The sequence below is a fragment of the Lemur catta genome, chromosome 9 (genome assembly GCF_020740605.2).
Source record: "Lemur catta isolate mLemCat1 chromosome 9, mLemCat1.pri, whole genome shotgun sequence".
Taxonomy (NCBI): domain Eukaryota; kingdom Metazoa; phylum Chordata; class Mammalia; order Primates; family Lemuridae; genus Lemur; species Lemur catta.
The window spans coordinates 16,655,581-16,671,838 of record NC_059136.1 but is presented as its reverse complement, the minus strand read 5'-3'; the positions used below and the strand labels follow the sequence as shown (position 1 = coordinate 16,671,838).

Genomic DNA, 16,258 nt, shown 5'->3' with positions numbered 1-16,258 from the left:
CTGCCCTTTTTCTATGTGAAATATTTCAATAAAAATCTGTTTAAAATTTGTTCAGCTTCCTTTTATGACTCATGGGCTTGGGATCTTGCTTAGAAAAGCCCCAGGTAATATACCTATTTTCCTGTATTTCCTCTAAAAACTTAGTTTAAGAACAATAGCTTGTCTTAAAACGTTTATGGTTTTTGTCTTTTCTGTTTATCTTTTTAATCTATATGAAATTTATTTCTGTGAATAGTGTGAAAGAGAGATACAGCTTCATTCCCCCTAAATCAATGTTCAGTCATCTCCCAGTGCTGCCCTTGTCACATCCTAGATCCCCATATGGACACTGGGTCCTCCCTTAGATTTCAGTGGTCTATTTCTTTATAAGCCCTAAAAGTACCACACTTTTAATTATTATACTTTAAGAGAATTTTTATCTTTGGTTTTTGTTTTTTGATAAATGATAGGACAAATTTTCTCTTACGGTTCTTTTTCAAAAACTTCTTGGCTATTCTTGCACATTTTCTCTTTCAGATGAACTTGAGAATCTGCTTGTCAAGTTCCATAAAAAATCCTGTTGGGATTTTGATTGGAATTGCATGGAAATTATAGATTAATTGGGGGAGAATTGACATCTATACAATATTGAGTCTTCCCACCCAGGAGCATGGTATGTTTTTATTCATTCAGGTCTTCTTTTGCATCATTTAAAAAAGTTTTATCACTTTCTCCATATCGATCTTATGTGCTTCTTATTAGGTTTATATCTAGGTTGGTTTTTAAAAAAATTACCTTTCAAATTGGTCATCATTGAAATGGATATAGGAAAGCTATTGATTTTTGTGTGTTGGTTTTTAGTTCTGGCCACCTTACTGAACTCTACTGATGCAATTGTTTTTCCCTTGATTCTCTTGGCTCTTCTAGATAGATGTAAATAATAGATATCTATAAATATAATGGTGGTTTTATCTATTTAATATTAATAACTCTTATTTCTTTTCCTTGCCTTAAGGGTCTACTGATGAATAGTGGTGGTTTGTAGGTTCTGCTGTTTTATACAGGAATGCTTCTAGTTTTATACCATTTGTAGATATCTTTTATAGGTTTCCTGTAGTTACTCTTTATCAAGTTAAGGAAATTTTATTGTATTCCTAGATTTCTGAGAGATTTGATTAGGAATGGATGTTGAATTTTTTACAAGCTCTTTTTTAAAGCATCTACTGAGATGATTATATCATTTTTCAACTTTATTGTTTAATCTGTTTAAAGTAGTAAATTATATTAATAGTTTTTATTTTTTGCATTCTTGGAATAAGTTCTATTTGATCATGAGTATTGTTATTTTAATAAATACATTGCTGCAATTCAATTGTTGATATTTTACATATGGTTTTGCATCTTTTTTTTCTTTTTTTTTTTTTTTTGTGACAAAGGTCTTGCTCTGTTGCCCAGGCTAGAGTACAGTGACATCGTCATAGCTCATTGCAACCTCAAACTCCTGAGCTCAAGCAGTCCTCCTGCCTCAGCCTCCCGCTCCCGAGTAGCTGGGACTACAGGTGTTTGGCTACTTTTTTTAGTTTTTTTTTTTTTTTGTAGAGACAAGGTCTTGCTATTGCCCAGGCTGGTCGGCTGGTCTCAAGTGAGCCTCCAGCCTCAGCCTCCTAAAGTTCTTGGATTACAGGCGTGAGCCATCACATCCAGCCTGTATCTTTATTTATAAGACAGATTGAACTATGGTTTCTGTGTTTTGTGATATTTGTCTCCAGTTTGAGTAGGAGAGTTATGCTGGTCTTGTAGAATAAATTGGGAAACTTTCTCTCTTATACTGTGGTGTGAACCAGTTTATATATTGTGGGCATTGCCTGATTTTTGAAGTATTGGTAGAGCTGATTAATCAATCTGATTGGATATAATGAGTCTTTAAAGGACTAGATCTGTCCAGGTCTTCTATTTCTTCTTGCAAAAATTTTGGTAATTAAATTTCCCTAGAAAATCATCCATTTTTCCAAATTTTCAAGTATTTGACTTAAACTTAATATCATAGTCTCATAATGTTTTTTAGAGACATGGTCTTGCTATGTTGCCCAGGCTGGTCTCAAGTGGTTCTCCTAACTCAGCCTCCTGAATAGCTGGGACTTACAGGCATGCAGCACTGCACCTGGCCATATTCTTGCAATTTAAAAACATATTCTCAGCCAGGAATGATGACTCAGGCCTGTAATCCTGGCACTTTGGGAAGCCAAGGTGAGAAGATTGCTTGAGGCCAGAAGTTCAAGACCAGCCTGAACAAGAGCAAGACCTGATCTCTAGAGAAAAAACAAACAAACATACAAAAAAACTTTAAAAGTAGCCAGGCATGGTGGTGGGTGCCTGTAGTACCAGCAGCTCGGGAGGCTGAGGCAGAAGGATCACTTGAGCCCAGGAGTTTGAGGTTACAGTGAGCTATGACGATGCCACTGCACTCTAGTCCAGGCAACATAGCAAGACCCCATCTCAAAAAAAAAAAAAAAAATCTTCATATTTATAGTTATAATTATTTTTAATCTTATTTGTGATACTGTTTCTTTTTCCCTTGATAAATGAAAAGTTGCTGTTTCTTATAAAATAGATTTTTTTTTCCTGAGAACTAGGTTTTTGATTGAATTCCTTTATTTTCTATGTCATAAATTTCTACTTTTCCTTGTTTATTAATTCTTTCAGCTTTTTAATTTTTGTTTTCTTGCTCCTTGAATATTTGTTTAGTTCTGTATTTTCAGGCTTTTATGTGTTCTAATAAAGAAATAAATTTTTATATGTTTTCCTTTTTTATTACTGGTTTAATTATATAGTGCTCTTTTTGCTATTTATTTCTGAATAATTTTAAATTTCAGCTTTGATTTTCTCTTTAACCCAGGAGGATTTTTTTTTTTAGATGGGATTTATAAAATTTTTCAACTGGATAAATACATTTTTTTGGTGCTCCTTTTGTTGCAAATTTTTTACTTCATTGCATTGGGATCACAGACTGTTCTATGGTATTTCTGCCTTTTGGAATTTGTGGAGAATTTCTTTGTGGCCTAATGCATGTTCAACTTTGTAAATATTCCAGTGGGAGTTTGAAGAGTGTTTTTATTCTATGCTTATTGAGCACAAATCTATGTGGGGTTAGAGGTCGCAGCTGGTGGCCCACAGGCTGCCTTTGGCCTGCAGGCTTGTTTTGCTTGACCCACACAATGTATTTTTAAAAGCTTGAGAAAATATTTATAAGTCAAGAGATTTTATGTAAAAATACAGATTTGGGATTTCTCTAGAAAAACTAGAAGCTCTGGCCATGAGGGGCCCTCATTCCTTCATGGCAACAGTTAGCCAAAGCTGCATAGGGGCTGCTCCTAAGTCAAAGGGCAATTCACCCATCCCCACATGGTTTTAACAGACCTACATACTTCAGCCATTTATTCCACCTGCCTGGTGTCTGTAGGCATCTGCTCTTGTTACCTGTGTGTTTGATCGAGTTCATACAAAAGTTCTCGAGTCTTTCTTATTCTTTGTCTCCCTGATCTATCTCTGAGAAGGGATGTTGGGCTCCATGATGATCATGGATTTGTCAATTTCTTTCAGTGTTTGATGTACACATTTTATAGCTATGTTACAAGGTGCATAAAAGATATCTCTTCTTGGTATAATGCAGCTTTAATCAATATAAAAATTCTCTCAAACTCATTCTGAGCTTTTTTGCTTTTAATTATACTTTGGCTGATATATCACACCTGTAGTTGGCTGATAAAATTAGCTAAACTACTTTATCATCACTTTCCTGATATATTTTTTATTCCCTTATTTCTAACCTTGGTTTTGAAAGCAGCATGTATCTGGATTTATTTATTTTTAACACAACTGAAGAGTCTTTAAAGAAGGAATTTGTAATATTCACACATGCTTATTTCAGATATATTTAGATTTATTTCTGTTACTGTATTTTGCTTTCCCATATATTATATATAATATATACATATATAATATAAATACATATATAATATGATATATATACATACATATATATGTGATATGATGTATACATATATTATATATAATATATGCATATGTATTATATATGTTTTCTATATATAACCTTACCTGCCTTTTCCTGGGTAGATGTAGTTTCTTCTCTCTTCTTTGTTTTCTTTCATTCTAATGGCTGGAAATGTTTATATTCTAATTCTGTTTGTCTATTATCCTGAGACACATACATTTGAATTTATATTTCTAATCAGTGCTATCCCCTTCTGCTGAGCAAAATGAGAACCTTACCATAGCTCCACTTCTCTTTGCCATCTTCTCTTCTCCTTCATCACTTCCCCAAATTGGGATCATCCAGGATTTTAACTCCATGTTATTTTTAACAGTTTTGCATTATGCATCAACGATTTTGTGAGCTTAACTATAAAGACTGACTGACTTTTTTGGCCACCATTGTTTCGTTTATTTTGTATCTTTCTGTTATTTTGATTGTTTTATTTCACTAGATTTTCTCATCTAGTAAATCATTTATTCTTTCGAAAGATATTTTTGAGTGCTTACTATATATGAATATATATGTGAATATTTATATGGATAGTAAACTTTCTGAGTCTTTGAAGTCTAAAAATGTCTATTTTTCTCCCTACAAATTTGGGTGAGATTTGATTTTAAGTTCAAAATAATTTTCACTCAGAATTTTTAAAATATTATCCCATGGTCTTTGGTATCCAGTGTTGCTGATAAGGGGTCTCTCCTTGTCACTGGTAAATTTTTTTGCTCTGATGTCTACTTTATCTGACATCAATATAGCTACTCCTGCTTCCCTTTAATTAATGGCTGCATTGTATATCTTTTCCTATCTTTTTACTTTAAAGCTGCCTATGTTGTTACAATTGAATTGAGTTTCTTGTAGACAGCATAGTTTGGGGCCATGTTTTTACATTCACCTTGCCAATTTCTGTCTTTTAATTACTGTATTTAAACCATTTATATTTATGCAATTATTGATATGTTAGGGTTTAAGTCTACCATTTTATCTTTTGTTTTCTGTTTTTTAATTGTCATGTACAACTATTATGTATCCATAAAAATCAAAAATTAAAAGAAATAAATTTTTAAAAAGATAAATGAAAGAAAAACATAATAAATAAATGAAATCTTTCTGTCAAATCATTCTAACATCTCTGTTACCTCAGTGTTCTTAGCAGTCAATTGTCTTTTTTTTCATGCATTTGAGATCTTCCTAGTTGTTCTTGGTATGATGTGTGACCTTCATTTCAAACCTGTGCATTTTTGTATGATGGTGTGAGACTCTAGATCTTATTTAAGCCTTCTGTTTCAGCTGGCTCACTCTGGCACTGCTACAGCAGGGAAAGGGAGCACCGTTTCATTATTGCTAGGTTTGGATATGTGGTCACTTTCCGCATTCACCCTCTGCTGATACTTGAGGGTGGAAAGGCTTCTTGTCAGTGCTGCTCAGGTCAGGAGATCCAGCTCCCTGTGTGTCTGCAATGACACCACAGTGGAGGTTACCTCATTACTGTGGACAGTGGTGAACATCCCAACTCTCCACCAGGCCTCTTGATACAACTCCAGGGAGGAGGAGGAGAGATACTTTTTACTGCTCAGTGTGGGTGGAAGACCCAGCTCACCATGTGGTATCCACTGACACCATGGGGGTGGGCTTCTTTTTTGTTTGGTGGTGTTAAAAGCCCTGCTTCCTACTACTCTTTTCTGACATGACCCAGCAGGGAGGTTGGGGCACCTTGTTACATCCTCTCAAGGGTAAGGTCTAGGCTCCCCACTCAGTCTTTGTTGCCATAGGTGGAGGTGTTGTCACAATTTTTTTCTGTAGTGTTTGGCTTACTTATTTGAAGATTTTTTACATTTTTTCTGTTAGCTCTCTCTCCTTGGGTTCACCTGGTTTTTGTTTATATTGCATTTTAATTTGGCACTTCTCTTTCTTGTTACTGGTTTTCCTCAAATATTTGCTGCTTCTTGGTTGCCACTCACGTTTGTGCTCACAGATCCCCATTTGGCTGGGGGTGGTTGTCTCGTCTTATGGCAGGGGTCTTTCTGTGATGTTTGAGGGGGAGGGACCTGTTGTTGGGTAGCATTTCTTCTGGGAGGATGGTGGGTGGACTCCCTATTCCCAGGGCACCGTCCTGGCTCTGTGGCCTAGGTGCCCTGTCTGACTGCGTTAACCTCAGGCTCCTCACACTGATGCCTGCTTAGGGTCCCTCTTGTCCTTGCACACCTGGGGTTGGGGTCTCACGAATCGGTCCCACCTCAGCAGAAGTCTTCTCCTACCAGGCCGCTGGCTCCTCCTGCTGGTTGCTCCCATCTGCTTGCTGTGTTCCTCAGAACATCTCATCTGTGCTGATCTTATTTTCCAGGGCTGTTATAGATTTGTTCTTTTCCTTTTCTTTTAAATTTTATTTCTAAGGTTTTGTGCTCTGAGGAGAGGTGGGCTGTGCGCTCAGTCTTCCTTCTTGGTCCAAGCTCCTTAGTATTTGCATTGTGATGATAGTAACAGCTATCACTGATTGCCGTTCATTGCCAGATACTACCCCAAGCATTCTTAGTCATCTTTGCATCTAATCCCCAGAACAAGTCTGTGAGTTGGACATTACTATGGCCATTTTACACCAGGGGGCACTAACAATCAGGTGGGTCCCCATGTCCAGATTCCCACAGCTGCCAGGAGGCAGAGCAAAGATGTGAACTCCAGCCTGTTGGCTCGAAGCCTGGATTTCCCTTTTGCAGTAGCAGTCATCATCCAGTCATCCTAGTGACGATTGGATGAAGACAGCGGCCACCCGGCCCAGTGGCCAGAAACAGAAGCAGAAAGGAAGCCTTCCTGGTGTGCAAGTGTATTCTTTTTCTTGACTGAATTCCTATTCCTCCCAAATCTAACTCGGCCTTGCTTCTTCCTCCTGGCCTAAAAAATAACGATAATGGGAACAGCACAGAAAGGAAGCAAGAGAGTGGCTGTCATCTTTCCTGGCCTCTCTTCTCATTTAACCTCTCTTTGCTCTCTCACTTCATTAACCTTTTTTAAAAAATTTCAGCCCTAAATGTTCTTCTCCTTCTTGCTCTCTCTAATGCTCCTTTCCTCTTAGCCCACCTGCTTTTGGTTGGCATTGGTTGGGGGTGGGGCTCTCAGACTTGGCTCCCTCCACCTGCCGTCAGCCCATCAGCAGAAGCTCACCTACAAGGTGGGCTGCATGGTGAGCCCTTCCTGCTGGGGCCTGCGGAGGTGTGAAGGCCCCTCCCGGACTGCAGGCTGAGGCTGTGAGCCTGTCCACAGCATCAGGTCGTCCTGGCTTCGTGCCCTACCCAGCATCCTCTGAGACAGGTTCACTGAGGAGCCAGATGTGCTGCCCCAGCCTAAGCAAAACTTGCCCTGTCAGGGAAGCCCCTTTAACTCTACAAGGTGCCTACCCTTTGACAAGTTCCTCACCTGCGCCAATGCTCTGCACGCTTCAGACGTTTTCCTAAGGCAGAAGGGGTGTCATGAGGGACACTGTTTTGGCCCAGCTTGCCCTGTTTTTGAGAAGCATCGCTAGCACGAGGGACGGGATCTCCAAGGCTGCTGAGGAGCAGTCAGCATCTGGAGCACACAGCAAGGGAGTGGAACAGCTGGAGCCCGCCAGGATGCCCGTCCAGCCTGACACACGCGACAAATGCTTCGAAACAGAAAAGCTCCCCTGCTCAGGCCTGGAGAAGTACGCACGTCCTTTCAGACTGTGTTTACTCTTGTTTCTCAAAAGGGAAAGTAAACAGCAGCAGCCAAATTTCTGTTGGTGTTTTTGCTCCATATTTTGACTGGGGAACTGAATCATGTTGTTCCTTCCATAAACATGAAAATGTTAAGTACATAACTGCCAAATTAATCTGTGCCCATAAATTGGTTAATTATGTTAATTCTCAGTCACAGAATTCAGTCTCATTAGCGTTTCCATTAAGCAGTTAAGGCATGTGAGCATCTTAAGAGAACAGTTTAAGCTGCAGATTAATCTTCAAAGGCTCCAAGTGCATTTTTAACGGCAGTGGGATTTAAAATGCATTGGGAGGTTTGGGGGGATTTGGTGAATGTTAGGAGCTGGTGCTGTCAGGACACAGGGGCTCCCCAGGACCCCTCCTTTACTCCCACATTCTTATCCATGGCCCTCCCTGCTGGGCCTGAGCACCCCAGGCTAAGTAGGAGCCATGAGAGAAGGAGATGGACAAGACCCAGCCGTAGCCCCTTCGGCCCTGTGTCTCTCTGGTGGCTGCGCCCTTCCCAGGCTGCACCGTTGCAGCCACACCCAGAGGACGGGTGAGGCTGTCTCCTGAGTGCTGAGGTGCACAGATCTCGGTTCCTGAGGTTGTCCTCACAAACACTGCCGAGGAGTCGCTTTATTCCTTGGTGTATGTGAGAAAGACAGACAGGTAGTATAGAAGCAAAGAGCACATCCAAGTCTTAGTGACAAGCTCTCAGGCAGCCTGTGTTATGGCAGCGGCAGTGCTTCATTTTCACCATCTCTTTGTCTCCTTCAGAAGTCAGTTCAGGCCACGCATTTGCTTTCTCTGCAAGTGCACATCCCCTCGGGGTTCCTTGCTGTCCTGGCTTGCGGTGTGGATGTAGGGCTGCTCCCTCTGGCTCAGAAGAGGGGTTCCGTCCTGCGTCCCAAGCTGCCAGCTCTCACTGGGCAGGTCCCTTGTGTTCTCCAGCCCTTGTTCCCTAGATGCCAAATCTCTAGACAATGACTAAGGCTTTTCCAGCTTTTTATTATTCTTTGAAGCATCAATAGGACCTGATTATGAGAATCCTGTTTAAAAACACACAGTAGTTTTCATTCTTATTTAGGTTTGCCATTGATTGAAAAGGTAGCTTGTTGCTCCCAGTTCCCTGGGGGATGGGGCTAATCACACCACACAGGGCCACACGGGCAAGTGCTTGGGTTGGTCAGGAGGGAGAGAAAGTGAGGGGGAAACATGGGCAGAAGCCTTTATTGTGGTTTCTGTGGGAAGGAAGCGGTGAGGCAGGGAAAGGAAGTTTGTTTATTTATTTATTTATTAATGAATGAATCAATGAGACAGAGTCTTGCTCTGTCACCCAGGCTGGAGTGCAGTGGTGTCAGCCTAGCTCACAGCAACCTCCAACTCCTGGCCTCAAGTGATCCTCCTGCCTCAGCCTCCCGAGTAGCTGGGACTACAGGTGCACACTATCATGCCCAGCTAATTTTTTCTATTTCTGATAGAGATGGGGTCTTACTCTTGCTCAAGCTGGTCTCAACCTCCTGAGCTCAAGTGATCCTCCTGCCTCGGCCTCCCAGAGTGCTAGGATGACAGGCGTGAGCCCCTGTACCTGGCCAATGAAAAGCAAGTTTAGAATCAGCTGATTTGAATAATTTCAGCAGACTCTGGGGCACTGGGGCTGCCCCTAGTTGCCTGCTACCTGGCCGTGGCATGATTAGGATAGGGGCATAGTGGCCAGGAATATGAGAGCCCAATGACAGAGGTGGTTGGGATGTTGACAGATTTACTATCCTGGGGGGTTGGCTAGACGTGGAAGGATTGGTCTCTCCAACGTCAGCAAAGCCCCCAATGTCAAAGCATCAGAACGCAGACAATAAAAAGACACAGTTAGCACCAGACCCTACCTAGAACAGGCCTTACCTCACTGATCCAGGGCTCCGTGGCAGGACATGCCCTTGAGTTTACTGGTGCATCACCACGTATAGCCGCGTTGCCACTCTGGAAGGAGATGGGATGGCTCTGTCAGGAGACCAGGAGCAGAGCAGGAAGCCCAGACAGACTTGGCTTGCTGGTCACCCGCTGGTCTCCATGCACATCATGTGACAATGTGAACACAGACATGCCTTGACAATGAGGTAGACTACGGCTCCCTGGGCTTCCTAGAACACGGTTGTCACTCGGGGGCATATTTAGCCATTTGAGAGCTCTGTTATTGTCTTAGGCGATAATGAGAGTTGACAGAAACCTTTTCTGTTTGTAGCATTTCTGAATAACTGTTGAAACCTTACTTGGCCCAGAATGGCTGCTCATAAAACAGAATGTACTATAGTTTTACTGAAAAAAACAAAAACCCCAAAAATAAAAAAACCCAATTCTGTGTGGCTTTACTCAAATAAACCCAAGATTAATGAGCAAAATTTGTTGGGAAGGCCTATTTGTCACACTCAGGAAGCTACAATCTAATTTTACTCGCTGCTGTTCATTGCTCCTGTGTTGCCATTCATTTGCCGAAGGCAAAATACGTTACTTCTCAGTAAACAAAACTGGGCCCAGCACATCCCGGTCCCCTGCCCTCCTGCAGACGTTAACAGCCCGGGCAGGGTGGCTGACGTCTCGTGTTGGTGCGTGTGGGTGGGTGTGCTTCCCGTTGCCTTTAACACTGAGCTTCCTCAGAGGGTGTTTGGGGGAAATGCTGTGTCTTGTGGCGTTTATGGGGCCGCCTGCCTGTTGCTAGGTTTTCCTTGCCGTATACCAGCCTGTTATTTGGGAGGCCGAGATATAAATCAGAAGCAGGGGACAGGGGAGAGAGACGGGTCCCTATGAAAAAAGTGGTGTGTTTTTTTTTTTTTTAACTTTACCAAGAGACTTATAAAATCATTTATTTCAGCAAGAGCTCCTAGGGCATTTAAAATATTATTGGGTTTAGGCGATTTTATAGGACTGTGTATATTATTTAAAGTGAGGCCAACCTGGGTGATTGTTTTCTGGATGGAGCTTCTGTGGACAGCCGAATTGCCTGTTGGGGGATTGAGCCCTGGTAGCTCTCTGAGTTGTTCACCCGGGCACAAAGTCACCAGGTCTCCAAAGCAACCGTCTTCCTTCTGCTCAACACTCTTTCCACCTCGAGCTCACAGACGCATCCTTAGAGTGGACCAGTCAAGGATGTTTATCGGCCGCCGGAAGCTCTGAACCCAGGCGATCAATTAGCAAGCTAACAATGGGGAGTTAATTTGCCATCAAAATGATTTGTCCAAATTATTTTTATACCCAGTGATTTATAGTGAAATGGGTCTTTCTTTTTTCATTAGAGAAATGATTACTATTTTCCTTCTACTTGGCAGTGCCAGAGAGCCATTCACATTTAAAGCTAATGTTGGAGCAGCAGGCTTCTACTGAAAATATTTATCTTTTCTTTGTTGGCAACTTGTCAGTGTTGGGGAAAATAGATGCTTCATTAAACTCTAAATACATGATAGTTGCTTTCACACACATCAGTCAGTCTTCTTCCAAGATGAAAAGCATTGTGAGAGGTGTTGGGAAATCATTCTGGTCATATGTCTTTATGTATTTTTGGATGTGTTCTGGCATCCTCTGCTTCTTGTTCAAAAATAGGCATTTCACCACCTATAACTTGTGTGGAGAAGTCCTAGAATAGCAGGTTCAATTTCAGCACGAGAACATCAGACTTGGTCTTGGCTACTTGTGTGGCCAGTGGGTCTCCTGCCCTGGACCATCCATTTCCGAATGCAAGGGCATAAAGAACGTTGCTGCCATTTATCCAGCAGCACCGGGTGCCAGGGCCACACCTTATCTTCTCATTAATCGTCTCAACTACCCAACCAGGTAAATATTGTGGAAAATAGACATTTAGAGAGGTTGCGAGCATGGCCCAAGGGCACGTGGAGCTGAGGTTTCACCCCAGGACTCTCTGACTCCAGCTCTCTTTCCCTGTCTGTGACCTGCTCTGCATCTTGCCACACATTTGCCACACCACACTGCCAACTTCCCGCACTGGTTGTGGCCCCTCTCTTGGAGGTTCATGGCTGGAAGAGCTGGGTGCCTGGGCCCAGTGTCCCTGACACAGCCATGGAGGCAGAAGTGCTGGGCATGCAGACCAGAGAGTGGGGAACGACAGCGCTTCGTGGCCAGCCTGACCCCTCCTCTCTGCCTAATGAGCTGATGTCACAGCCGACATGGGCTGTGGCTAGAGGTGGCTCTGCCTGCCTGTGAAAGGGAGAAAGGAAACTTGCCACAGATGCCAGCAGACCCAGGAAAGATCTGGCACCCACCAGGACTCCCTTGACCTTCAAAGGGAAATGAGCTTTTAGCTCATTAGAATTAATGACCTCTGCTTGTCAAGAGGCACCATAAACCAAGTGAGAAGACAAGGTGTAAACTAGGAGGAGATTTTTATAAGCTGTGTAACCAATAAAGGGTTAATTCCCAGTACAAACAAAATTAAACACTATATTGTTTACGCATACATAAAGTTATATTAAAACAGCAGTTTTGATTAATAAAAGGCGATGGAATGCATAATCCAAAAATTCTGATCGTTTTCCTCCGAGAGGCAGGAGGTGACTGGGGGGACAGCTGGGTAGGGCATCAGGGGTGGGTAGGGGCCAGGTCACGTCCTTATTCTTGTATCAGGTGGAGGGTTCATGGGTGTCTGTTATTTTGTTAGGCTTTATAACATGTATGTGGCATACAATCCTTCGCACATATCAAATAGTATGTTTTTAGAAAATAAAGAGAAAAAGTAATCAGTTATTTTTACTACCCCCATTTTTTACAGATGGGGAAACTGAGGCTCGGTGGGGTCAAAGTAGCAGCAAATATGGGCATTGAATGCTTCCTGGGTGCCAGGCACTTTCCCTGAACCATCCTTTCTAGTTTGTTCGGCACCCCTATGGATGCAATAACTTCTATCGTTGCAGGGTACAGAAGACTGAGGCTTAGTGAGACAAGACAACTGCCAAAGTCACCACTTGGCCACAGTTGATGGTCAAGGCAGGGTTCTTGCCCATGGCGTGCCTGCCTCCCTCCTGCTGGGTCCGAAGCACACTGTGGGTGACAGCTCTGTTCCAGGGGCCCTCCCTTGGGAGCAGGAGACAAGGCGTCTAAGTCCACTTGCCTTGTGGTGCCGTCTCAGTACCTGGACAAGGGTGGCTTCCCCGGGCCATCCCACAGCCAGGTAGCTGAGGTTGTAGAGAGAGGGAGGGAAATGGACAGGGAGCCAGAAGAGAAAACGGATAACACCAAAGTTAAATTTATTCTGACTGCTCACTTTTAAGGCCTTCGAGTTATAAAGAGATTGCTCTTCCCACGGCTTCAGCCCCGTCCTCAGCCCTGGCCTGTGCCCGCTTGGCTGGCACTGCCAAATGGCTGTGAGCACTGTTGTTGAAAATCTGGTGTCCCCCACACCTCAACCTCTCTATTTTTTTGTTGTGAATTTCTCTGACATCGATTTTGAGTATGATTCACTGGCTTTCAGAACAGGAATTGGCAGTTAAGCTTCGTGTCCCACCTAAGACGCTGTGCCCTAGAGCAGCCCTCCCTCCGCACCACCACTGGCCACCCTCCCTGGCCTCCCAAGGACCCTCAGCAGTGACTCTTGTATGCTCTCTCTTGGCTCATGGCTGGAGAGCTTCAGGGCAAGTGTTAAAGGGGAGAACCTTAGGGAAATCTGAACCTCCAACACTGGGTGGAATGAATTGGTAGATGGAAAATTTTATTGCAATGAAATCTTTTTCAAATTTCCTTCAGGCAGGAAGTTTCTCACATTGGCAAGTCACAAAGTGCATTTAGTTATTTGTTTACAATCCATGCACTAGTGGGGAGAGATTATAGGACAAAGAATTTGAAATTTATGTTAGGGAGCTCTGCCCATCAGTTTCCATCAAAAGTGACAGCAGAGCACCCCCCACGATGATAGCTTAGGTGGATGAGACAGTGGGGTTTTGTTCACAGAAGACATTTGTCCCTGAGCACCTGGGGAGGGTCTCCTTCCTGTGACTCTTCTGCTGGCATCCTATACCACCTCTTTTAACCTCAGGGGAAAGTCATGATTTTGTTTTCTAGAGTCAGTCATATTCCAAGTTTCTGCTTTTGAGTACCCACTATGTGTTGATGCAGACTCTGAGATAGAGGAAGAATAGGCCCAGCCCAGCGTAGGCAAGGTGGGGGCCCCCTGCCTGGTGAGGTGAGCCCCAGAAGGAGGGCTGCCTGGGCTGGGGGTGCTGCTGCCTGAGCCATTAACAACCATGCCTTGGGAAGGTCTTCAATGGCAAAGAGAAAGGCTCTGTATAAAGTTAACAAAAAAAGGATTTGGAAAGAAAGTACATATTGCAGGCAAAGAAAAATAAGAAGAAAATAACCAAAATAATATCACTGGTTACTTCTCTGTTTCCCAAACTTTAGGCAAAGAACATGTGCTATTCTTACAATCAGAAAAAGTCTCCTCTTTTGTTATATCTTAAATAGCTCTAAGATTTAGATTGAGAACTTGATGAAAGGCGTGATTGTCACACCCACAGCACTGGGCCTGGTGTTGGGGGCTCCTGGGGCCTCTGAGTCGGGGGCTGTGGGCGCTGTGCTGACCCAAGTTGGGGTGGCAGGGTTTCCTGAGCCTCACAGGAGTCCGACTGTGTGTATCTACTAGAATCTGGAAAGACGTGCAGGTGGCTGCCATGAGCCCCTCCTCCCCATCGTACGCAAGGCCTCGCCGACTGCCTCTCTGGGGAGGCATGTTGTGGGGGGCACCCCTGCTGGGTGCAGAGTGCCGTCAGCAATAGAGGCAGATGCTGGGCATGGGGCGAGGAGGGGAGACCCCCAGCTGGAGCGGCAGGATTGGGAGAGGCTAGAGGGAGCCCACTCACTGCTCTTGTTTTGGGGTGCTTGGTAGGAAGGTGGACTCCCCACCTCTGACGACCCCTCCAGGGCACACAGAACCTGAGCCCAGATGGAGACGAGATGGCCAGCGAAGTCCAGGCCCCCAGCCCCCTCTGCGATAGGCCAGGGCGTGGCCTCGGGCTCAGTTTGGTTCATCATAAAGTTACACCTCAGGGATGGGGTCATAAAGGAAAGAGAAGTAGGTAGACGTAAACTGTCAACAGCCGGGGAAGTTGAAAAAGGCTCCGGAGTTCTGTTATAGAAATGTGCATTTTTAGATACCAGCCTGACGTCATGGTACTGAGGGAAGCTGCTGGAATCCTCTCTTTTAGAAGTAGCTTGGTTTCCTGTGTTGCCTTCTCACAATGGGAGCACTTTACAAGGTGTCATTTTAATTCTTTCACATCAGCCAGCGTGGAGAGGGGGAGCAAGTGTTCCAAAATGACGGGGAGAAGCTCCTGCTTGGAGCTCGGTGACAGTGTCACCGTCCAAGCTATTTGGGCCCCGGGTGGCCACCGCTGTGCACGGGAACACTGGGCACTGACATCCAGCCTCCTCTTGTGCCTTCAGGCATCCGCATGCTGGACGGGGACGTCACGGACGTGGTCGAGGCAAAGTCGCTGGGCATCAGACCCAACTACATCGACATTTATAGCGCGAGCTGGGGGCCGGACGACGACGGGAAGACGGTGGACGGGCCTGGCCGACTGGCTAAACAGGCTTTTGAGCAAGGCATTAAAAAGGTGTGAGTAACCCAGGGCTACGGGGAGCTCTCTGGGCGAGGGGGACAGTAAACATTTGTAACAACTAAATATCAACGACATAGGCCACAGCCCAGGAACAGGACAGTAAGGCACTACTGTGCCAGGTGCCAGGGCCAGAGTGAGGAAAGAGTCACTCAGGGGCTCAGGGAAGTGGCTGTTTACCAAGGAGAGCGGGAGTGTTCCGCCTTGTTCCAGAACAGCAGGCCCAGTGAGAGCCAGCTGGTCATCCACCGCCTTGGAGTCTGCCTGTCCCTCTGAAGTGCAGGTGCAAGGGGTGGGAGGGGGCCGAGTCAGATCACCCGGCCTGTTACTGCGACTCTGCAAGTGGATGGGTGGGTGGGCGTCTTGGGCCTCAGCCCACTGCCCAGAGAAACACCAGCCATGGGGCTTTCCGCATCCGTCATAGGGTGTGTTCTAACCCACCACAGAAGGAAGCCATGGTGTAGGCAGCCCTCAGCCAGCACCTAGCCCAGCACGTTTAGAATTTCTCGGGCAGCACCTCACCAGGGGCTGAGCAGAGCAAAGGTCTGAGAGGCTGGTTCCCTACTGACCAGCTAAGGGGAGGCCGGTAAGGCTGGCAGGCTCCTCCCGGAAGGCCCACCCACCAGCCATACTGTCATCGATTCTGGGTCCTCATGGGTCAGGAAGGCTGAGAGATGGGGAAAGGGTGGCTGGAGATGAACCAGTGCATGCAGGCGGGGTGGCAAGGCGGATTTCTGGGTGAGGACAGCTTCTTGGAGCAGGCAGACCGGGCTGCGGTCAGCATCCAGAAGGCCCTGGGTGGCCCAGCAGGCCCCAGCCCAGAGCATAAGGTGTGGCCGGTGACTGCTGGCATGGAGGTTGGGGGGGTCCCAGCAGGAAGTGCAGGCTGCTCTGACTTC

General features: G+C 44.8%; 1 protein-coding gene across 3 annotated transcripts in view; it reads left to right on the top strand.

The window, feature by feature from the left end:
- PCSK6 (proprotein convertase subtilisin/kexin type 6) overlaps positions 1–16,258 on the top strand; it is a 159,993-nt gene that overhangs the window by 68,913 nt on the left and 74,822 nt on the right. For all 3 annotated transcript variants that reach the window (XM_045560661.1, XM_045560660.1, XM_045560662.1), the window contains exon 7: positions 15,184–15,356. In XM_045560661.1, the coding sequence (XP_045416617.1) occupies positions 15,184–15,356 (173 nt within the window). The remainder of the gene's footprint in view (positions 1–15,183; positions 15,357–16,258) is intronic.